General features: G+C 42.9%; 1 protein-coding gene across 1 annotated transcript in view; it reads right to left on the bottom strand.

The window, feature by feature from the left end:
* Window positions 1-23,475, bottom strand: part of ANKRD10 (ankyrin repeat domain 10) — a 43,971-nt gene extending 20,496 nt beyond the window's left edge. Inside the window, exons 1-3 of the mRNA XM_075336664.1 lie at window positions 23,206-23,475; window positions 14,127-14,279; window positions 10,513-10,604 (exon numbers count right to left, since the gene is read on the bottom strand). Coding sequence (XP_075192779.1) covers window positions 10,513-10,604; window positions 14,127-14,279; window positions 23,206-23,412 — 452 coding nt within the window. The 5' untranslated portion in view covers window positions 23,413-23,475. The remainder of the gene's footprint in view (window positions 1-10,512; window positions 10,605-14,126; window positions 14,280-23,205) is intronic.
* Between the last annotated feature and the right edge of the window lie 1,992 nt (window positions 23,476-25,467).

The following is a 25,467-nucleotide window of genomic DNA, read 5'->3' as shown; positions in this document are numbered from 1 at the left end:
TTAAGATTCAGGCATTTACACGTAAAGTGAATGGGTGATATATAATAAAAAAAAACATTCTTCCACTGAAAAGACAAATGTTATCTTTGAGTTTTTAAAGGGGTGTTCTCAGGTTCTTAAATAGCTTAAAGTTAGACAGCATGAAAATAAACAAGTTTGCAATTTACTTGCTTTTTCTATCTGCAATCATTCTCCTGCAATGAGATTTTAATGTTTATAGTGTACATAATAGGTAATTATAGTTCAGGAGAAGAATTAACCAGCTCTTTCAAGGCCATTGATTTATATACAACAGTTAGTGGCCAAATTCTGTCCCCCATCCCTTCTTCTGAAAAGATGCAGTTATACATCACCAGACCTACAGCATTCAGGTCAGGTCTCCTAATCATGGCTTTCAGCTCTCTGTATATAGAGTGGTTTACTTGTTCAAATGCCTTATTTCTACTTGTAAATTCGGGGATAGCAGTGTAGATTGATAAAGCACCTGTAGCTGGATGTGTTCTAGCAAAACTTGTAAAGGGCTTTATAGTTCTATTCACCAGAGTTGTCACTCAAGGATAAGCACCCACCTTGCTAGAAACCAAAAGGCAAAGGAATTGTAAGATTTCATAGCTCTGAACTGCTAAGAGAACTTGAGAACACTCTTTAAAGTATAATGTACATATGAAATCCAGATCATCAAGATTACAACGCGTTCAAAATTATTATGCAAATTGTCAGAAATATTAAATGTTTTGTTTTTAAATAAACTTAGATGGAATAGTGTTTCAAGGCTCTTTTGGATCAATGAAATCAATCTGAAACGCCTGTACTAATTACTACTCAAGGAGGTTCCACATTATTAAACAGGATATACTGTATATGCTATATGGGAAAGGAAAAGTATCTCTCTGATGTTGTGACACATAGTGCAATGTCTTGGACAAAGTATGAAAACATGAGCTGTTTAATGAAAACGTAAGCGTGACCATCATACTATTTAAGACATTGTGGCTGATTAACAGCACAGATGGGTTTGTGCAGATAAAAGGCATAATAAAGATTTCTGCTAGACAAATTCATTAGATTAAGAGAGCAGCTGCTAAAATACCATCACAGGGCAGCAAACAGGTATTTGAAGCTGCCAGTGCCTTTGGAGTCCTGCAAACCTCATGGTATAAAATCCATCCTATTGTTTGGCCATCCCTAAACAGTGCTCACAAGCAAAAAAAGTTCCAGTGGGCCCTGGCATATAAGATGACGAATCTTAAAACAGTTATCTTTACTGACAAGTGCCATGCAACCCTGGATAGTCCAAATGGATGGCCACCATGTCTCAAGACTGCGATATCAGCAGGGAGGTGGCAGTCATATTTTTTGGTCCAGAATCATGGGAAGAGAGTGGTTAGGCCCCTTTGGGGGTCTCTGAAGATGTCAAAATGACCTCGGCAAAGTATATCGAGTTTTTGACTGTCCACTTCCTTCCATGGTACAAAAAGAAGAACTGTGCCATCTGTAACAAAATCATCTTCATGCATGACAATGCACCATCTCATGCTGCAAAGAATACCTGAGTCACTTGCTGCTATGGGCATTAAAGGAGATAAACTCATGATGTGTCCGCCAGCCTCACCTCCCCTCAACCCTATTGGAGAACCACTGGAGTCTCCTCAAGCAAACGCTATGAGGGTGGGAGACCATTCTCATCAAAACAGCAAATCTGGGAGGCCATTCTGATATCCTGTAAAGATATTCAAGCAGAAACTATCCAAGAAAAAGTTCAATGGGTGCATGAAATGTGAAGAGGATACCAAAGAAAGGCCCCATGTTAACATGTAACCTGTTAAGAGGTTTTTGATTGGAAAAGTTTCTGATTTTAGTATATGTGACCTCTTAAGGCAGCAAATTCAACAATTTTCAGTACTTTACAACCTACAAAGTGTTTGGGAATTCTATTTTGAATAAGTTGGAATAATGTATTTTGAGGTTTTTTTTGTTAAAAAAAAAAAAAAAACAACAAACAAACAACCCTAATCATTAGAGAGGTTTGTCCAATAAAATGCAATTTCTACTCTGATGATTTGAACATTATACTGACTCATTTACATTGACCATTTAGAAAAATCATAGAAAAGATCACATTTGCATAATAATTTGGAACGCAGTATACAGGAACAAAATTTAGTAAATTGTTATAAAGACTGAATAAGTATGATGGGAAAAAAATGGATCAGGTTCAAAAGCTAGATGATCTAAGATTAAAAGCATTATCCCAAAGATTAATGCAGTTGGGAATGTTTATATAAAATGTGAAATCTAAAGAGAACAGGTGCTCTAGGTTAATAAGTGCACTTGAAGGGGTGGTCAGGTACCTCAAATCTCTTTTCTTAATATCAATCTTTACCACTTTGGTAATTAGCTTTATTATAAAATACTCAACACTTTCCCCTATCCTGCTAATCCTTTTAATTCACTGCCTGTGACATTATATTTAACATGAGTCTCAAACGCGACATCACAGGAGGCTGGGCCTGCACTCTCCTACTACTGTAGTTTACACGTTGCCACTCTCTGAAGATTTTCTAGTTCCACAGCACTGATAGAAGCTGCAGAGGTGAGTGCGGCGCTGGCACTCTGCTTCTATCTTCACAGCTGCATCTTTAACTGTAAAACAAGATGTCTTCGGGGGCAAAGATAGAAGCAGTGCATGACAAGCTTTCCCCACAGCTTCTATGTCCTTAAACGAATAGTCATCACGTGGTTATGCTAGAAGTGGTGTGAGACCATTGCCACCACCGAAAAGTTCGAGGGCAGTGCTAGAAGCTGTGGAGCAGCGCTACTGTCACTCACTGCTTCTATGTCTGCCCCACGATGACATCTTGTTCCAGAGTTAGAAGGTGCTGCAGCAGAGTGACAGCGCTGCATTCACCTCTACCGCAGCTTTAAATAGCGCCATGGAGCCAGGACATCTTTAGGGGTATGTGATGCAAGAAACTGAAGTAACTGCAGCACCACCCACTGATAATATACTGTTCCAAGCGATAGACACTGCAAGGATGTGACTGCAGCCCCAGCCCCCTGTGATGAACCTGTGTGAGACTCCTCTCAAACGAAACGTCACAGGAAGTGAAGTAAAAAAAAAATTAAACAAAACACCACATTTAGGAATTAGCTACGTAAGGACAAGTATAGGACACTTTATAAATAAAGCCAATTACAAAAAAAAAGTGGCTATGGTGTAAAGGTAGATATTCAGAAAGAACACATTTGTTAGAGAACCACTAACTAAATGTTGGAAGTGTTTGAAAATGAGACACTCACAAAATACATTACTAGGTAAACTTGGATCCAAAGTTTAGTCCTAGCATTGTCATTAAGCAGCAATGCTGTATAGAAAATGGGTACTACTAATAAGCAGCTTTTTCTACTGTGGACACCTTCATAAAAGATACGGTGGTGCACAAAGACAGGAATTCTTTACAGTTCAGGTCACACATTAAAAAGGAATAGCTGTAACCTGCATTTCAAATGTAATTTTGTAAAGTTAAGTTTTTCTTAACATTGTCTAAAGCTTTATTAGAAGCAGACAAAACGCTAACTCCAATAGGTGAAAATTAAGCCATTTGTACAGTAAAAGCCATGCCTACTCCATGTGGAAGACATTAGCACAATTAATAGAAAAACATATTTGTATTTTTAATGTAAAGTCAAAAGATGATACAGAATGCAGAAGGATTTATGAATTGGGGGATGGGGGGTGAAGAGACTAAAAATATAAATATATATGCTCATGGCTCCTGATAAAAATTAATTCAAGAATTGTAAACTTGGGGAGGGATTGCAGAAGAAGAAACAGACAAATCTTGTAAAAGCGAGTGATTGTCAGGGCAGGATGGAACTAACCAGCTGATGCAGTACCAAATTACATGTCAAACGCGAATGTACAGATTTTGTTCACACAACAAATTCACATAAAAAGTAGACTGTTGCTTTTGGAAATCAATGATTTTCTAGATTTTGCACTTGTTTTGCACTGGGTTGAATAGTTTGGGCACACGTACATTGTGTAACTATCCTAAGGCTATGTGCCCATGGGACTATATATATGGGACGATATATCCGCAGGTTTCCCGCAGCTACTCCCCGGAATCTGCAGCTATACATAGCTGCGGGATTCCAACGAAATAGATGCGGTAAACCTGCGGACATTTGTGCGACTTACCTGCGGAAGTCCCAGCCTCTAGTTCCATAGTGGAGGGCCGGGACTTCCACAGTTAATTCGGCAGGAATAACTGACATGCAGTTATGTGCGGCTGCAGGACATCCGCAGAATATTCCGCAGCCGCACATGCCGCAGCATTGACACAGACACTCCCCATGTCCCATAGGATAACATGGGGAGTGTCTGTACTTGCTAAAACCTGCAGATTTATCTAGAAAATCCAGATACATCCGCAGGTTTTCCAAGGTAAAATCCGCGGTTACATAGTCCCGTGGGCACATAGCCTTAAAGTGATGACAGAGCAGCTCAATTCTGAGAGCTGTGTGATTAGCAGTGACAATACAACGTACCGGTCTCCTGTCAAGAAGTCTGTCCTTATCGGCAACTCATCAAGCAGGGAAGCCATTACATAGTGGGCAGTACATGTGCTAAGACTACTAAAGTCAGTGCAAGCTGGTATAGAACCTAATGCTGATAAATTAGAGAAAGCATTTCATGCTAAACCTAGGCTCTGTATTGCCTAATCTTTTTTTTTTTTAACAGTCTGAAATGTGCTCTATATATTTAATTAGCAAGCTGAATTTCTATAAAAGACAATCAAATATTTAAATTTGTCTGTTAAAATTATGGCATGAATAAATGTCCCATAGCTATGCTAATGACCTACGTGGGGTTCTGTATAGACAAACAGTGTGAAGTGAGAGCGCATCACTCCATTTCACAGCTGTTGGTTGGCAGAGAGGGAACATGCTATACAACCAAGGACCAGGACAAGCCAACTCATCAGCTACACTTTGTGGACTGTTTATGAAGAGAGTCACACTGGTTATATATTCTATTAGGTGCTAAGCTTTCCTTAAAGGAATTGTCTGAATCACTTTTGCAATGGGGAGGTGAAGAGCGCTGACATTGCATCGGCAGATACATGACAGCACAAGTGCACGACAAGAAAGGGATGGGCACTCATCAGCATCGCTCACATACCAGTGAGCAATTGAACAGCGTGGACAACCCTTAGGGTATGTTCACACATTGCACTTTGCCGCCAAAAAAGTGAGGGGTGGGCAGAATGTAGTGTTTCCTGTACTAGCGAAGTGAATGAGATTTCTGAAGTCTCAAATCTTATTTTTTTCCTTGCAGATTTGAAGCAGTTTCAGATCTGCAGCATGTCATTTTTTAATTTAAGTGTTTTTTCACTCAAATGAAACAAAAATAAAAAAAAAAAAAAAAAAAAAAAGCATTGGGAAGAAAAAACAAACAAAAAAAAAAAAACAGCACAGGAAAATGTGGCAAACGTGTGTATTTTATGCAACATTTTTCCTGACAACACTCCAGTCTTGGCGGATGTTTCTGCTGCAAATACTGAATGTGTGCACATGCCCTTGTGAAGGGCTATCTCGCAGCTATAATGAGAAACATACTGAAGTGGCCCATTGAACTTGAAAAGTGTTACCCCATGTATAATTTTAATGTTAAAAGGCCTGTTAATTATCAAATTTATACCCCTCTAAAATGTTTCTGGCATTAAAAATAACCTTTTTGGATCTTTGTGCATGTTCAGGCAGCTAGGAATATAGCACTGTACTCTCTCTGCGGGAGTCTTCACAGCTATACTCCACCTATACTCCCAGCTGTACTCCATCCCTGATAAGCAGGAAAGCCTGTTGGTTGCTCTATGGTGAACAGGGGATTACTATACAGATAACTAGCTGTGGGGAGAGTGCCCATCCAGCAGCACAGTTCTATGAAGCTAAACATGTCCTTTGTTATATACGCTAAACACCAGGTGACTCCATATTTATGTAGATCGTGAAATGTAATATCTTCACTGGATTGTTTTTTAATAGTTTGTGAATGGCAGGTTTCTATACAAATAGATTTAATAGAGGAACAACCTTTTTGATAAGTTTTACAAGAAAAGAGACTAGAACATCTAATACAAATATAGTTTTGATTGGTTTAAAATTTCCTAAACCAGAGTGAATGTTAGAGTGGTGTGGTAATATACTCACTGATTGCAGTCTTCGACAGTTTCCAGCCCCGTTCGTGTCCTCTTACGAATCACATGACAGCTATTCCAACTTGCGAGCTCAAACTGTGCTCCATGGTGAGCTGGAAGTGGCTTTTGTGATGCAAGCCTAGAATGCATCAGAACACGGCTCCTTAGGCATACAGCTCACAGTGTGACCCGGAAGAGGACCAGAGTGGCCTGGACACTGGAAATGGTGATCAGTGAGTGTATAAAGAACATGAAGGTGAACGTGAATCTACTCTGCTATACACCAGAATTTTGGATCAAATTGAAGAACTTTGGTATACCTGTATAATTTGGGAAGCTTTTTTTCAAACTTCACTCTAAAGTGAAGTTTAAAACAAGGTTAGACAGATTTGTGAAATTCAGCACATATATTAAAGGGGTATTCTCATGTTATTACATTGCTTTAGTTAAACAGAACAAAAAAAAAGCAAGTTTACAGTTGAATTGCTTTTTGTCTGCAGTCAGTCTCCCCCAATTAACTCTAAGATTACATAGTGTACAGCTGGTTTCCATGGAGCCCGACCACCAGCCCAGACTAAGGCCAAGTGGTTACATTCCATGAGACGGGGTAATGCCTAACAAACTAGTCAGCTGTGCCCAGCCTATTAATTTCACTAGACAATGATTATTTTGCTTCCTGGACACTCTTGGGTGCATGTTATGTAATTTAGGTAGCTAATCACGAACACCACCATGAACCTTTCCTGTCATATACAGTTTTTCTGAAATCTTCTGATTGAGCAATTTTTTCCCCATATTTTCAGACGGTCCTTGTATTGTCCACTGTATTTTTATATAATGTATAGGCAAGCAATGGCATAAGTTCCTGACATTTCATTGAAATTGCAAAACTTCAGTGGAATGGTTACATACTAGGCACACCTAGATATGTCTGGATGCTGCCTATAGAGGCTGTAAAATCTACTTGCAAACGGTCTCCAAACTATTTCAAATCTAAGCAGCTATAAACTACTACAGTATGCTCTGACATAGCTAAAATGTCAGTGTCAGAACAGTCGTGATAGAACTGTCGTGATACCTGTTACATTTGTTGAGAGTACATGCTTAAGCCTCAAAGAAGCACCATGATAGCTCTCATCATAAAAGCCTGTAGGGTATGTGCGCACGTTGCGTACTAGCCCAGCACCGTAAAAGGTGCGCTTCAGAGCGCAGCTGAAAAGCTCCGTTCTGAAGCGCATGGTGCCGGCGAGAACGTGCGCTCTGCCTGCAGCTCCTGCCATAGACAGAGCAGGAGCTGCCGGCAAAGCGCACGGAAGAAGTGACATGTCACTTCTTTTTGCGCAGCGCTTCGGCAGTAGCCGAAGCGCTGCGCTCTGAGACGCCACGTGCGCACGGCCCCTGCACAATCTCCATAGACTGTGCAGAGGACGCATGCAGTTACGCTGCGCTGAAAAGCGCAGCGTAACTGCATGAATTTACGCAACGTGCGCACATAGCCTTAAGCTGTACTTTGGATGCAAGATTGGTGATCAAATAAAATCCTGGGATCATCACATCTGTTGTGCAAGGTATGCTGTTGATCTTAAAGATTGACTGAGAGGTCCTCGCAAGTCAATGCAGTTTGCTATCCAAATGATATGGCGGGAACAGAAGGATCATGTGACCAACTATTACTTTTGTCTAAACGGTATCTCTGGTTTCTCTGCAAAGAATAAGAACCCATTGAATATTCCAATCTGACTTCAGCTATGAGACCGAAGTCACATGATGTGACACTCTTCCAGTATCAAAGCCAGTGGAGACATGGAGCCTAGAGGGGGCAGCCGATGAAGATGTTGTAGTCCATGGGTCGGAGATTAGGGAATGACACCGGATTCAAAATTTGAGCCCTGTACGTCTAGTAAGCCTCATCTTATAACACAGCCAGAAGTGAATGACTTGGTTCAGGACTTAAGTTTATCAAAAACAAATGCAGTCTTACTGGCTTTAAAACTTAAAGGATGACATTTGCTGTCACCTGGTACAAAACTTTCAGTCTTTTGAAGCCGCAAAGATGACTTGACAGTTTTTTGAACAGGCTGAAAACCTGTGCTTCTGCACCTACATTGAAGGGTTCTTTGCAGCTTTGGGTTGTAAACATCAGACAAAACAGTCTCTTTATTGATTTAGTGTTAAGCCTCAAGGCTGTCTTGTTACATAATGGTAATGTTCATCCTTCAATACCTGTTGGCTATACTGCACACATGAAAAATATTCGAGGACATGGAACTGCTGTTGAAGCACAAAGTACAGCAACTATTACATCCATTAAGATTTAAAAAGTAGCGGCACTGCTGCTTGGATATACCAAGTGCTGCCGTTTCATTTGCGAATGGGACAGGCATTTTAAGTAGTCACATTACAGTAGAAGGTAGTGGCCAGCCAATCGGTAACCAGTTGACTCCTGGGCAGAAAAATGTTGAACATAAAGTACATGTGGACCGAGCAATATTTATGCCTCCACGTGACATAAAACGAAAGCGGACGAAAAATTTTGTGAAGGCAATGAACAAGGAAGCAGAAGGTTTTTTGTTATTTGAGACAAATGTTCCCAAAGCGAAAATTAAGGAAGGCATTTTTGTTGATACACAAATAGGACATCATGAATGACAAGCACTTTGAAGAGCCGCTGGTGGGGCCTGGGAAAATTGCTTGGAAATCATTCAAGGAAGTCTGAGAATTTTCTTGGCAATTATAGAACACCAAACTACATCAAATTGGTTGACAGCCTTCTTGAAGCTTATAAAACAAACAAAGTGCAGCAGGTCATTGAAAATTCGTTTTTTGAATTCACATTTGGAATTCTTTGAAAATCTTGGTGCAGTCAGTGATGGACATGGTGAACTGTTTTACCAAGATATTGCCAAGATGCAAAAGCGTTATCAAGGATACTGGAATCCATCAATGCTAGCTGACTATTGATTCACTGGGCGTTGTGTACAAACGAAAATCAGCAGCAGAACACTTTTGGCTCAGTTAAATGCTGCGGGTTAAAAAAGGCTTCATAAATCAGCAAAGCCCTCTCATGTTTCTCTTAAATTTCTATGTGATACAGACTATCATTTTAATTATATTTCTGCTTAGCTCAAATGGTTTATCATCACCTCAAATTTTCAATTAAGCAAAGCTTTGGAAAAAATGTGTTGTCCAGTGTTTTTATACAGAAGATAGCGGCTAACCTTCTTCCCTGTCAGCTCCTGAAAAGCTGCAGATATACATCTTGCAAAATCACCAGCCCCATCATCGGGCACTTTCAGAGCAGTTCTCCTATTCATGGCTCAGCCGTGTGCTTTTTCAAATGCCCTGTTATCCTTCCTTGTAAATACAGTGATAGTGGTTTGTTCTGAATCTACACTGATAGCTGAATGTATTGTAGCAGAACTTGTACTGAACTGTATAATACTACAGTTCTGTTACTCAACAGAACTGCCCGCTCTACCAAAAACCAAGAAGGAGACTGCAGAGATTTGAGCTGCTGAAGTGACAACTTGAGAATAACCCTTTAAGACTGTGTGCCAGTTTCTTGGGGATTTAAAAGTGCTATAAAGCAAGTAAGTCTTGAGCTAGTGTAAGTAATAGAAAGCATGTAACTTCATAGGCAAAGTTAATCATACAGTGTTGATCCACAGTGGTAAATTTATTGGATCCTTACGCTTCATGGACTTTCCAAATATTTGATAGCTTTAGTAAATATGGGAAAATTAATACAAAACAGAACATGTGAGTGTACTTTTTATCTTGCTTATAAATAGGACATTCATTTTCCAAATCAATTTCAAGATGGAAAAGTGTTATTTTGCATTCTCTATATGGCACCAATAGTTAACCTAGCAATCATAACAAAAAATATGATTTTTAAACAATTTGCAGCATAAGGATGAAAAGAAGAAAAAACCTGCTTAGCCACATGGCGGAAAATGTATACCGATCACTGTTGGGGATTGAATGAGAAAATACTTCAGTTCGTGGGAAGAACTTTAGAAGGAAATCTATAAACCTTCAAGACAAAAATGGTTAAACAACATACAAAAAAAAAACCAACACAATGATGTATCGAAGATAATTGAATTTGTTCATAAATGTCATGTAAGATAATATAAAAGAACATGCACTATGTTTTCAGTATGTGTGGAACCAATAGGTCATACAGTCCAAACTGGGACCCACAAATGAGTGTACTCATTTGTTATTGATAGAGAATGTCTATGTGTAGTACTTGATTGTTCATAAAATTTGAAAAAGCATAAGAAATAGAAACAAAAGAGGCACATACTCGATTTGTGCACCATTGGATACAAGGGCCTTAAGGCAGTCCATACTACCAGCCCTTGCTGCTTTGTGGACAGGAGTCTCGCCCACATAGTCCTAAAAGAAAAAGAAAGGAAAAGTGAGAAGAGAAAAACTATTATAAAATAAAACTTTACAACAAATGCAAAGTTGAATATTCGTTACTCAACTGTTTTCATCTCATTGCAGCATTTATCTGACAGCTTGGTGCATAAAACGTATTCAGGTGTCAGGCCTTACCTACACTTCCAAATTTTAGCTTGAATCATTCACTCTTTGTAAACCAAAACAAGGATATAATCTTATAAACGTATCCCTGCCATATACTGTGTAATGGCCAAATCTGACCATTCAGGAAAGTGGTCTGAACATACTTCCTCCCCTGGTCAGGAGCTATGGTAACAGTATACAGTCGCAACAGTTTGGGTCCCCAACCTATGGCTCTGAGTAGGGATAAGCAAACTTTTGAAGGGAACCTGTCACAAGAATTTTCGCCATGAACCTAAAAGAATCCCCTTCTGCAGCTCCTGGGCTGCATTCTAGAAAGGTTCATCTTCCTATTGGCCCCCCTTTCAGACCTAAATAAACACGTTACCATACCAAAAGGTAAGATTTTATAATGAGCTTTACTGGCCACAGGGGCGGTCTGTATTGCGTCCGTTAATCCCCCTCCTGCCGCTGTTCGCCGTCCTCCATGTTACTCATTGCTCCTGAAGTCTCGCACATGCCCAGTGGCACTATCGCGGGTCTGAGCATTGTTCAAATCGCGAGCGCCGGTGATCTTATTGCATAGGCGCGCGATTATAGGCGGGCACTTGGATGACGCTGGTGATTATGTAATCAGCTACAATCCCATGCTGTAATATCTGTATACTCTTACATCCTCCCCTTCCCAGGTGGTATGATCAGACCATATTCCTGTACGGTCAGACACAGCAATTACACAGTACATAGCAGGGGCACATATATAAGATTATCTCATTTATGGTTTTAAAAACACATCCAATTGTGGAACTTCTATTTATTCCAAGATCTATTAGGGTGAATTTTGTTCGTTCGATAAGTTTTAATGAATACTCTGCACATTTTATGCTGTCCAAACAGCAGCGTGAATCAGAGACCAACTCAGAGCTCATATATACTGACCGGCTTCTGTAAATATGAAAAAGAGCTGTCGATAAATCCTATTTTCAGATTCAACAACACTTGTGACAAAACAGACTGGTTGTATGGTAACATGGCCTCGAAGTCAACAGGATCGCGATACATAGGACATTAACGCATTGCAAATTTTGTGCAATAGTTTTAGGTAGGCAGGTGTGGAAGCCTGATGCACAGTAAGAACGCTTTCAGAAATAATAGTTTTTTGTTTTGTTTTAAACACATCAGTTAGCAAAATACAAAAGTGAAAAAAAAAAAAAATCCAAATCAAATCAATATTTAGCGCGATAATCTTTTGCCTTCATATCAGCATCAATTTTTCTACATACACTCGCAGTTTTTGAATGAACTTGGTGGGGAGATTGTATGTTTGGGGTGATTGTTCTGAGGCGCCTCATGATGCTATTGCATGATATACACATTTTTTTTTCATAAAAAAACACCGAATTAAAAAAAAAAAAAAAAAAATATTTTCATTTCATACATTCACAACGCTTTGCATCTCTCATCATACAGTACATGCATTCACATTTCACTTCATGTATTTTTTCACAATAGTTTCTTTGTATCTAGTGGTTTTCACTATTGTATCTAATTTTATTATATCTTGATTTTAAATTATTCTTGGTCATGGCATCCACTTTTCTTTCATGTTAGGTTATACATTGCTTTATAATATAATTATCTTTTTCTAGATCTTCCTATATTGTAGTATACAGGTGTCTTTTTAAATTAATACAGCTGACATCAACCACCAATGCATTACCTCAAATGCTACTGCACCAGGGCAAATTGGGAAAAGCCGGGCAAAGCACCAGAATCTAATCTTCTGGGGTAACTGCAATCTGCTATTTTTAGGCTGAGAAGGGCCAATTATCTATGAGTTTTCCCAGCCTGTTAATACATGTCAGCTTTACCTTGTCTGGTTATCAAAAATATGGGGGGACCCAACACGGTTAATAAAAAAAATTCTACAAATAATTTTAAAAAAAATGCAGTGGGGTCCCTTTCCCCTAATTTGAAAACCAGACAAGGTAAAGCAAACAGCTGAGGGCTGTGCTGGTTATCAAAAATAAGAGGGGACTCCCACGTCATTTGTTTCCCCCATGCCTAAAAGCTTGTTGATTGAAAGGCTGCAGCCTTTCAACAAAATTTTATTCAGCATCCGAACAGCACCCAATCTCAGACTTCCGATAAGGTCAGTGCTCAAATCCGCGCCCTGGACACTAGGTATCTGGAATGAAACCCCCAACTTTACAGTTTGGGTTCGCTCATCCCTAATTATGACAATTTTTATCTATATATATTATTGGATGTGCCTTTTTGTCTGCTATATCAGTATAGCTGTATTTCTTAGTTTTGAGCACACCAAGAAAGGGCACAACCAACCACAGAGACAGTGGTAAATCAAGAAACTTTGTGCAGCAGATAAAAGATACATTATTCTTACTTTGATTTTGAATTTTAAAAATATCCAGCAGTGCCATCAGTTTTGAACTGACAGGAACCAGTGGAACCCAACTACACCCACCTACTGTTCGGAAAAGGTTTGCCAGAAGTGGTCTTCATGGAAGATTTGAGACCAAACGTCATACCTGCAACATGGAACCAAGGCCACTCGCCTCAATTATGCATGAAAACATATGAACTGTGGTGCACAAAAATGGCAGCAGGTACTCTAACCTGATATGTGAAAATTTGAACTATTTACTAACTACAGCAATTTTTTTTCATCCAAGGGCTGGAGAGTGGTACAAGAACGACTATTTGGAGACAAGAGTAAAGCAAGGTGGATGTTCCTTCCATGTTTAGGGATGCATTTTAGCAAAAGTACTTGGGAATTTGGTCAGGATTCATGTTGTTGTCAACACTGACAAATACTGGAAGACACCTATGTTACTGTGCAATGCCATCAGGGAGTCATCTGACTATCTCCAAATTTTTTCTGCAATAGGACATTGACCCCAAACACATGGCCAATGTCATTAGGAACTATCTTCAGAGTAAAGAAGAACAAGGAGACCTGGAAGTGATGAGAGGACTTCAAAAGGCTGTGATCTCAACATCAAGTTTGTCTATGATTACACAAAGAAAAAAAAAAAAAAAAAGAATTGCATAATCCTAGATCCACAGAACATCTGTAATTATTTCTCCAAGATGTCTGGAACAACCTCCTCGCAAAAGTTCTTTAAAACCTGGGAGAGTACAACTAGATGAACTGATGGCAAAGGTTGGACATACCGATTGATTTTAGATTTCTCTTTTGTTTATTCGCTTTATATTTGCTAAATGATAAAAATAAACCATCAACATATCTATATTTGAAAGTATTCTTACTTTACCACATTTGTCCACATATGCCTAAAACGTTTGCACAGTACATCTCTATCTCCACACTAGAGGAAAATAATTTTTACCAGCATCTTGCGGATTGGTTACCTGCTTATTTACATGGGCACCTGCTTGCATTAGCCATACCAGGCAGTGTGGATGTCCTCCAAATGCAGCAATGTGAGATGGTGTTTGAGCAAACCGGGTTGTGCTGGCATTAACAGAACAACCTGCTGCTACCAACTGTACCAAGCACTCCAACTGTGAAAATACAATCAGAAAAGTCAACAGTTAATAGGTAGAAAAAGCAGCTTAAAATGCTAATAGGAGTAAAAAAACTAAAATTACAAGTGTAATCTATAATAGAACATAAATACAGAGAATAAAATAAAATGAAAGAACGGTTCTCTATTCACAAAAGTGACAAGCAATAATTCCCTTTAGGAAACACAAAAAAATAAAACCACTGGTGTTAAGAAATGAAACCGGGAACAAAGTCTCACACGAGGAAGTGTTGGACGTCCCTTCTCTTCTTCCTAATGGTAAATCCCCTGCTCCCGATGGACTAACGTACTTCTACTATAAATCACATAGCGCTATTCTTACCCCCCACTTAGTTAAATTATTTAATGAATTTTTGACAGGTTTGCCAATTCCATCTACTATGCGTCATTCTTAGATCACCCTTATTTCTAAACCAGAAAATGACCCTTTAGATTGTGCTAACTATAGGCCTATAGCTCTCCTAAATGCAGATTTTAAATTTTTCACTAAAATTACTGGCTTTACGCAATGGCACCAGTGAAGGTTGCCCACTTTCTCCATTGTTCTTTATCTGTATAGAACCTTTGGCTGCGGCTTAATGGAGTAAGGCTATGTTCACACTAGAAAAATGATTTTTCTTAAGAAATTTCTTAAGAGTGAAGGATTAGTGCACCTGCGTTAAAAAACGCACCAAAAACGCACCTGCGTTTTCGGTGCGTTTTTACTGCTGGTTGCTCCCTGCGTTATTGTGCCAATTATCTATGGCAAATAACGCAGTTAGCTGCAGAAAAGAAGTGACATGCTCATTCTTTTTCTTAAGAAAATCTACTGAAAGAATTTTCTTAAGAAAAAAACGCAGTGTGCGCACAGCTAATTTTTTTTGCCATAGGTTTTGCTGGGGAATGTCTGCAGAAAGGTTACAAGAATTTCTCAAGAAACTTCTGCAGCAAAAACGGACCAAAAACGCAGGTAAAAAACGCAGTGTGTGAACATAGTTTAAATTCTTTATCTCTGACCATTAGGCTATCTTTATTCGATGACTATGTGCTATTTACTCCTCCGAAGGAAACTGCAGCTGCTTGTACCCATAATCAGGTTTCGGACGGCTGCTGTCTCTCACTTGTGTTCTCCCTACGGAGGACGCATGCGAATCTGCAGCAAACAACTGACATGCTGCTGTCTGGAAAGACGCACCACTGATCAGGGTTTGCTGTGGAAAAAACAAGCACAGTGGGCACGGGATTTCTGGAAATCCATCCATTATGCTTGTACTGTTAAACGCAGCGTTTTGGATGCAGCTGAAGCATGCTACATCCAAAACACAGCAAACACTGATCGTGGGCACGCACCCTTACCTATTAGGACCAATAGCAGTCAGAAAAAAAAACCCTGATACTTGTATGAAAAAATTCCCATTGAAGTAGAAACACTCCCCACTAACTTTTTTCTTGTTTAATCCTAAACTGCAAGATAGCTTAAGAGGGAGTCTAACTAAGCTATGGTTTGCTAAACGACTCTTGTTTTGTTGATATAGTTGGTGGTCACTAGGTCCTTGTTACCTTTCGATAAAATACAATCAAGCTACAACTTGCCTTCCAACGCTTTCTTCCAATATTTACAAATTAGGAATTATATGCAGTCTCTGTACTCCTTCTTGGCTGTCTCTATACCAACTCGGTTTGAGGGGCTTTGTAGGGCAGGAGTATCGACCGAGAGTCCTCTGACATTTATAGGATTTTATTAAACCCATATCCAGAAGAGCCTCTGAGGCACTCCTATATGGCCAGGTGGAAAAGTTTCTTGGGGGAGCTTCTTTCTCCTGGTATATGGCAGGGAGTCTGGAGAAGAGCAGCCAAGACCTCCGATTGTTATACATATAAGGAAAACCAATATAAATTACTTGAAATAATATCCTAATACAGGTGCATCTCAATAAATTAGAATTTCATCAAAAAGTTAATTTCAGTAATTCAATACAAAAAAGGAAATGCATATATTATAGTCTTTACACACAGAGTGATTTATTTCAAGTGTTTATTTCGGTTAATGTTTATGATTATGGCTTGCAGCCAATGAAAACCTAAGTCATTAACTCAGAAAATTAGATAGAAGACCAACTGAAAAAAAAAATACTTAAACTCAAATATTGGCACCTACTCAAATGTCTACAGTAAATGCACTCAATACTTGGTCATGGCTCCTTTTGCATGAATTACTGCATCAATGCGGCGTAGCATGGAGGCGGTTAGCCTGTGGCACTGCTGAGGTGTTATGGAAGCCCAGGTTGCTTTGATAGCAGCCTTCAGTTCATCTGCATTGTTGGGTCTGGTGTCTTATCTTACTCTTGACAATACCCCATAGATTCTCTATGGGGTTTAGGTCAGGCGAGTTTGCTGGCTAATGAAGCACATTGATACTGTGGTAATAACCAAGTATTGGTACTTTTGGAAGTGTGGACAAGTGCAAAGTCCTGCTGGAAAATGAAATTTCCATCTCCAAAAACAGAGGGAAGCATGAAGTGGTCTAAAATTTCCTGGTAGTTGGTTACGCTGACTTTGGTCTTGATAAAACACTGTGGCCCTACACCACACCAGCAGATGACATGGCTCCCCAAACCATCACCGATTGTGGAAACTTCACACTAGACCTCAAGCAGCTTGGATTGTGGCCTCTCCACTCTTCCTCCAGACTCTGGGACCTTGATTTCCAAATAAAATGCAAAATTTACTTTCATCTGAAAAAAACACCTTGGAAAACTGACCACCAGTCCAGTTCTTTTTCTCCTTGGCCCAAGTAAGACACTTCTGGTGTTGTCTATTAGTCATGAGTGGCTTGACACAAGAAATGTGACATTTGTAACATGTTCTGGATATGTCTGGGCGTGGTGGCCCTAGAGCCACTAACTCCAGCTGCATACACTCCTTGTGAATCTCACCCAAATTTTTGAATGGCAGTTTCTTAAAAGTCCTATCAAGGCTATGGTTATCCCAGTTGCTTGTGCACCTTTTTCTACCACACCTTTTCCTTCCACTCAACTTTCCATTAATATGCTTGGATACAGCACTCTGAACAGCCAGCTTCTATAGCAATGACCTTTTGTGGCTTACCTTCATTATGGAGTGTCAATGATTGTATTCTCGACATTTGTCAAGTCAGCAGTCTTCCCCATGATCGTGTGGCCTACCGAACCAGACTAAGGCCAGCACTTGCGACTGTAAATCAGTCCGATTCTCATGCCTGAGAGTAGAATGAGCTATGTCCGAGTGTTGATCCGTGTGCAATGCAATGAGAGTCTGTGATTTTTCTCATGATAGTAATCGGTGAGCAATCCGTATTCAATCCGTATGTGATCCGTTTTTTATCTCTGCAGCATTCATTACAGTCATGTACAGGTCCATTTACAGTGTTCTCTGCTACATGATAGAATTGTATTAAAAAAAACGGAAGGCACATGGACCATCCTAGTAACATCCATTTTTCTAATCGCACCCATAGACTTGCATTGGAGAGACACTCGCACGAGAAACTCTAGAAAAGCGCAGCTGCGGTATGTATACTGGAAGTGTATACTGAGCTCAGTCGGACAGTTTTTTTTTTTTTTATGTACCAGATAATTCACTGAAGAGGTTATCTCAAACTTACGGTATAAACTAAGCACATAGGTCCAGAGTGATCAAAACTTTTATGCCAGAATGAATATTGAACATGTGTGCATTTCTGTGTAAGAATGACTTGCTGCTCGTATGTTCAGTCTTTTAAATCACTCGATACTGCCTAGTGTTTGGCTTTGACAAACCTTTATTGATACAGTCGTGTGTGGTTTACATGCACTTTGTAACTAGTTTCCACATGTAATGCAATTCTATGGAGAAAATCTACACAGAGAACTCCACGAACCTGTAAGGCGTTGTGCGGCATTTGTTGCAATCCGCCGCGTTGAGGAATTACGGTACGAGTTGCAGGAATCAGTTTATTTCTCATAGGCTTCTATTAAGGGCGGATTGCAACGGATAGTCTAGTGTTGCATCCGCCCCACGGCGCATCAGTCGTTTAGTGACTGACCGTCGGGCGGGTGGAATGTGCAATTTAACCATTTTTATTGCTGTAAAAAAAAAACAAAACGCATTCCGCAGGATTCCGTCGGGATCTGTCAATAGGCATAATCAATGTCTATGGTGCTGGATTCCGTCATCATGCGTCTGGTGACAGATTCCAATGCAGGATTCCGTCACGTTCTACTGAGCATGTCCAGCAGAACGTTATGAATCGTGTAAAAGCGCATTTCTCTCTCTGAAGCCGCAAATCTCCTTTCCCGGCTACGGAAACATAAGAAATACAAACAAACGCAAAACGTTCTTTCACAGGAATCCATTACCTTTATCGCCACACTATTTGCAACACATCAGTCACATCCGTTACACAACGCACTGTGACGGATGCCGCACAACGAAGTAGCCTAAGGCTAGGTTCACATTTCCGTCAATTTGTATCAGTCACAATCCGTGGCTCTGGTAAACAACGGAATCCGTTTGGCAGATTCCGTTGATTCCATAGACTTGTATGAGCGGCGGATTGTGACTGATGATGCTGCGTTGCATACTCCGCCCGACTGATCAGTCGTGGAACGACTGACCGTCGGGCGGCAGGAACGCAGCCTGTAACGTTTTTTGAGCAGTGCAATCCGTAGGCTTTTGCTGCACATGCTCTCTCTGGCTCCCTGCACACGTAACCAGGGTACACATCGGGTTACTAAGTAAAACGCTTTGCTTAGTTACCCGATATTCATCCTGGCTACATGTGCAAGGAGCCAGCGCCAAGCGGTGTACGCTGGTAACCAAGCAAAGTGATCTGCTTAGTTACCCGATATTTACCCTGGCTACGTGTGCAGGGAGCCCGACACTTCCCCCGCTCGGCTCCGCCCCCTGCCGCACTCCACATACACACACACACACACACACACACACACACACACCTGTCCCCAGCCATGCAGTCCCCGGTACCGACGTCAACGCCATGGCCCCGCTCGGCTACTCCCACCCCCCCGCACACATTCTCGGCGGCCGAGCGATCACCTGGCGGCCGGCTGCTGTGAGCGATCAGCTGATCACCCGGCTGCTGTGAGCGATCAGCTGATCGCTCTCATTAGCCGGCCGCCGGGAGATCATCTGTTCGCTCTCAAAAGCCGACCGGCTATTGTGAACGATGAGCTGATCGTTCTCTCTTTTACAGCAAACCAACAATGAATTCAATTCTTGTCATCCGTTGTACAACGCATCAGTTACAATCGTCAAGCAACACATGTGACTGATGCAAAACAACGAAAATGTGAATCTAGCCCAGGAGAAGCTGAAATGTTGCAGAGTTTAAACACGCACCACAGGTGAGGTTACACAGCGTAGAAAAAAAAAAAAAAAAAGGCAGAGTGGGCATGAGATTTCTAGAAATCCCATCTACTTTTTTGCAACAAGACACTGCATTGTTTGCTCTGCGAAAATACAGTGTAAAAAAAAAAAAAAAAAAAAAAGACCCACAAATCATTGTGGGAGCTTAACCTAGGGCCCTGATTCATCAAAGCTTTTTCACCAGAAAAGTGATGTAAAAAGCTTTGAAAAGTCGCACTGTTTTTGTACAATGCGAGGCTGCATAAAAAAATTGCAACTTTTGGCATTTTCACGCCATTTAAGACTGAGCCCCAAAGTAAGATTGTGGTGAGGTGCATGACTCTTGATGCATCATGCACTCCACCCTGCCCCTTCATCAGGGCTGTCATAAAAAGATGGTCTGGATGAAACGTAACATAGCCTTCTAGGGTATCTAACTGCTGTAAATAACACTCAATATAAACATCACATTTTTACTTTTCAGTTTCTGCTAAATGGAGTCAATTATTAAAAATGTAATAAAATATTACAATTATGGTGCTCCCTTGGTGTGGCCAAGAGGCTCAGTGCACGGTTCCACCCACTGGTTTTGGATAGTGCCACCTTCTTTACTGGTGATTAAAGGAAACCTGTCACCAGATTTGGGGCCTATAAGCTGCGGCCACCACCAGTGGGATCTTATATACAGCATTCTAACATGCTGTATATAAGAGCCCAGGCCACTGCATAGAACGTAAAAACCACTTTATAATACCTAACGGGCAGTGCAGTGCAGACTGGTCGGATGGGTGTCTCCGTTCTCCAATGCCGCCTCTTTAGGCCATCTTTGTCCTCCTTCTGAACCCTGGGTGCATGATGCATCCTAGTAGTTTTTTTGTATTCAGTACAAACAGGGAGTGGCCCCCTTCTCAGCGAGCTGGACATTTCATTCTGTGCATCCCCTGACTATGTGTCCTGTTGGGACCAGGTCGCTCTCAGCCCTTAGCCACATTGAGGAATATTTTAGACCCATGGTAAGGTTTTAATATTAGAGAGTGTAGGTACTATCCCAACTGGGTACACCTTGACGTTTGGTGGGATAGCTTTATGCTTTTTTTGATCAAAAACAGTGTTTACCAAGTACCCTATGTTTATATGCACTATGCTTTTATTTAGTTACAGCAGGGTATGTTTTCACAATTTTTTCCTTGGTTTCTCTTTGTCTTATGGCCAGTGTGAACATGGTCTCACAAGTTCCATGTATACTATCTCATACTCCGGCTCACTTTTTTGTTTTTATGCATAAAAATATTGCAACTTTTGGCATTTTCACGCCATTTAAGACTGAGCCCCAAAGTAAGATTGTGGTGAGGTGCATGTCTCTTGATGCATCATGCACTTCCACCCTGCCCTTCATCAGGGCTGTCATAAAAAGATGGTCTGGATGAAACGTAACATAGCCTTTTAGGGTATCTAACTGCTGTAAATAACACTCAATATAAACATCACATCTTTACTTTTCAGTTTCTGCTAAATGGAGTCAATTATTAAAAATGCAATAAAATATTACAATTATGGTGCTCCCTTGGTGTGGCCAAGAGGCTCAGTGCACGGTTCCACCCACTGGTTTTGGATAGTGCCACCTTCTTTACTGGTGATTAAAGGGAACCTGTCACCAGATTTGGGGCCTATAAGCTGCGGCTACCACCAGTGGGCTCTTATATACAGCATTCTAACATGCTGTATATAAGAGCCCAGGGCACTGCATAGAACGTAAAAACCACTTTATAATACCTAACGGGCAGTGCAGACCGGTCGGATGGGTGTCTCCGTTCTCCAATGCCGCCTCTTTAGGCCATCTTTGTCCTCCTTCTGAACCCTGGGTGCATGATGCATCCTACGTCATGCACACTCGCCGGCAATGAGGTCCTGCGCAGGCGCACTTTGATCTGCCCTGAGCGTTCATGCGTTTGCGTGCGTTATAGTGAGGATCCAGCAACTTGCAGTTTTTTAACTTTTTTCAAAAACGCTACTTGTAGCGTTTTTGAGCTGCGTCCAAATACTGCAAATTGCTGGATCCTGACTATACTGCACGCAAACGCATGTGAACGCTGGCATGCTGATAGACAGGATCCTGCTTGCTCTACTGAGCATGCCCAAAAACAAGCCTCTGATCAGTCCCTCTCTCCCCTCCTTCTCTCTCCCCCACCTGAGAGCGGCGGACGCTCGTAACCAAGGTAAAGATCGGGTAACCAAGCAAAGCACTTTGCTTAGTTATCTGATGTTTACCTTGGTTACCAGCATCCGCAGCTTTCAGATGCCGGCTCCCAGTCTCACGTTCAGTTCCCCTCACTCCCGATCACATGACTTCAATGCCCGCCCATAAACTTCAAGTGACAGGATCCTGCAAAATAACACGTTTTCCTTTGTAAAAACAGGATCCACTTTTACAGCAAAAAAACATTCATGACGCATGTTAAAAAAAAATGTAGTGTGAAAGCAGCCTAACATGTCAAAGGGATTTTATTGGAAGTGATACACCATACATTACTCAAGTCAGCTGATCCATCAGACATTGGTGGAGAGTGATGTGTATCGGGGCCTCCCATCTCGTCCCCCAGATTATATGGGGGGAGAGAACGATCCGGCCTGTAGCATTTCCTACAGCTGATCCTTCTGCTCCAATAGTGCTGGTCTAATCAACAGTAAGGCCCTCCGGCTACTCTATGGCTACAAAGCCGTCTCCAGACTGTCCCGTATACAGACGTTGGGCCGGGAAGTCACATTGTCTCAATAGAAAGCTGGGATAAGGCCGTGACAGGCTCTCCCGAGTGCAGTGATGTCTGGTGGATCCGCTGCCATCCATGTGATGTGTATGGCCAGCTTCAGTGTCCATATACCATGCTGTGCTGCAGCCTCAAGGTATTCAGCCCTGTTCACACTGCATTCACGCGGGACACTGAGGGGGGGGGGGATCTGTGTCTCATCCCCCAAAAAAAAAAAAGGGATTCAGACAGTTTTGGAGAGGTTTGTGCTTTTCCAGGAATGTATCCTGTCAGGGTTATGGCTTATTAGATGGAGCCCCGGACGCTGTATAGGCAGTGTGCACAAGGCCACATTCACAGGACACAATGTGGGCATTATCTGACGCCAGCAGGTGACATACAGCGGCACGGCCAGCCTTGTGGACATACACAGCAGACATGCGCAGTACGAGCCCCCGGCCGGGCACTGGCGCCTGCTTTGCTCAGAGAACCTGTATGTAAACACTCCCGGGGCCTCAGTGTGCGGGAATCTCCCGCCTATCCGCACAGCTGACCCGCCCACCTTTGTTCTCTAGCACTCGCTGCCCTGTCCCCTTCACGCGGCCCCGCCCATCACATTAAGGTGACCACGCCCACGTCTCCTCCCCGTTTCCTTTGTCTCTGGTCCCTCACTCGTCTTCACGCCTCTCTGCAAGACGGGAAGGAGCCGAGGAAAATGGCGCTCTCTCCTCCCACCCTCCATCTCCTCTGTGATGGTCCCGCACAGCCCCACACCACACAGACTCCCCGTAACGTCACCTTCCCGAAGTGCGCGGCCCAATGTATGGGAGTCCAGCCGTAGCACGAGTCTTCCTTTCCGAGCTGCTGCGCGGTGTTCCCCGGTGGGCCCTGGAGCAGGGACTGAAGGCAGCTGAGGTCTCCATCCCTGCAGGCTCGGTGCAGAGGGAAGCGGAGGTTGAGCAGCTCTTCACTGGAGAAGCCGGGCTCTGAGCACACCGACATCATGGTTCTGGGAGCCGCCACCACACCGCGCAGCACTCACTGGGCTCGGGGAGGAGCTATGTACAGCCCCGCCTCCCAGCGCTCACTGCCGGGGCGGCTCACGGCGGCATGCGTCTGTACAGACACGCCCACAGCCACGCCCAGCCGGGAGGGGCGCTCATCTGCTGCTCTGCACCGAGTCCACAGAGAGGCAGAGATACTCACATAAGGGGCTCAGCGCCGGCTTACGGGAGTCACATAACATGGTCAGCGCGGGGTCACACTGTGCACAGCCGGCATACAGGAGTCACATAACATGGTCAGTGCGGGGTCACACACTGTGCACAGCCGGCATACAGGAGTCACATAACATGGTCACCACATAACATGGTCAGTGCGGGGTCACACTGCGCACAGCCGGCATACAGGAGTCACATAACATGGTCAGTGCGGGGTCAAACACTGTGCACAGCCGGCATACAGGAGTCACATAACATGGTCAGTGCGGGGTCACACACTGTGCACAGCCGGCATACAGGAGTCACATAACATGGTCAGTGCGGGGTCACACACTGCGCACAGCCGGCATACAGGAGTCACATAACATGGTCAGTGCGGGGTCACACACTGTGCACAGCCGGCATACAGGAGTCACATAACATGGTCAGTGCGGGGTCACACACTGTGCACAGCCGGCATACAGGAGTCACATAACATGGTCAGCGCGGGGTCACACACTGTGCACAGCCGGCATACAGGAGTCACATAACATGGTCAGTGCAGGGTCACACTGTGCACAGCCGGCTTACAGGAGTCACATAACATGGTCAGTGCGGGGTCACACACTGTGCACAGCCGGCATACAGGAGTCACATAACATGGTCAGTGCGGGGTCACACACTGTGCACAGCCGGCATACAGGAGTCACATAACATGGTCACCACATAACATGGTCAGTGCGGGGTCACACTGCGCACAGCCGGCATACAGGAGTCACATAACATGGTCAGTGCGGGGTCAAACACTGTGCACAGCCGGCATACAGGAGTCACATAACATGGTCAGTGCGGGGTCACACACTGTGCACAGCCGGCATACAGGAGTCACATAACATGGTCAGTGCGGGGTCACACACTGCGCACAGCCGGCATACAGGAGTCACATAACATGGTCAGTGCGGGGTCACACACTGTGCACAGCCGGCATACAGGAGTCACATAACATGGTCAGTGCGGGGTCACACACTGTGCACAGCCGGCATACAGGAGTCACATAACATGGTCAGCGCGGGGTCACACACTGTGCACAGCCGGCATACAGGAGTCACATAACATGGTCAGTGCAGGGTCACACTGTGCACAGCCGGCTTACAGGAGTCACATAACATGGTCAGTGCGGGGTCACACACTGTGCACAGCCGGCATACAGGAGTCACATAACATGGTCAGTGCGGGGTCACACACTGTGCACAGCTGGCATACAGGAGTCACATAACATGGTCAGTGCGGGGTCACACACTGTGCACAGCCGGCATACAGGAGTCACATAACATGGTCAGTGCGGGGTCACACACTGTGCACAGCCGGCATACAGGAGTCACATAACATGGTCAGCGCGGGGTCACACACTGTGCACAGCCGGCATACAGGAGTCACATAACATGGTCAGTGCAGGGTCACACTGTGCACAGCCGGCTTACAGGAGTCACATAACATGGTCAGTGCGGGGTCACACTGTGCACAGCCGGCATACAGGAGTCACATAACATGGTCAGTGCAGGGTCACACTGTGCACAGCCGGCTTACAGGAGTCACATAACATGGTCAGTGCGGGGTCACACTGCGCACAGCCGGCTTACAGGAGTCACATAACATGGTCAGCGCGGGGTCACACACTGTGCACAGCCAGCATACAGGAGTCACATAACATGGTCAGTGCAGGGTCACACTGTGCACAGCCGGCTTACAGGAGTCACATAACATGGTCAGTGCGGGGTCACACACTGTGCACAGCCGGCATACAGGAGTCACATAACATGGTCAGTGCGGGGTCACACACTGTGCACAGCCGGCATACAGG

This window comes from Anomaloglossus baeobatrachus, chromosome 2, assembly GCF_048569485.1.
Source record: "Anomaloglossus baeobatrachus isolate aAnoBae1 chromosome 2, aAnoBae1.hap1, whole genome shotgun sequence".
NCBI classification, from domain to species: Eukaryota; Metazoa; Chordata; class Amphibia; order Anura; family Aromobatidae; genus Anomaloglossus; species Anomaloglossus baeobatrachus.
This window is presented reverse-complemented; position numbering and strand designations above follow the sequence as displayed.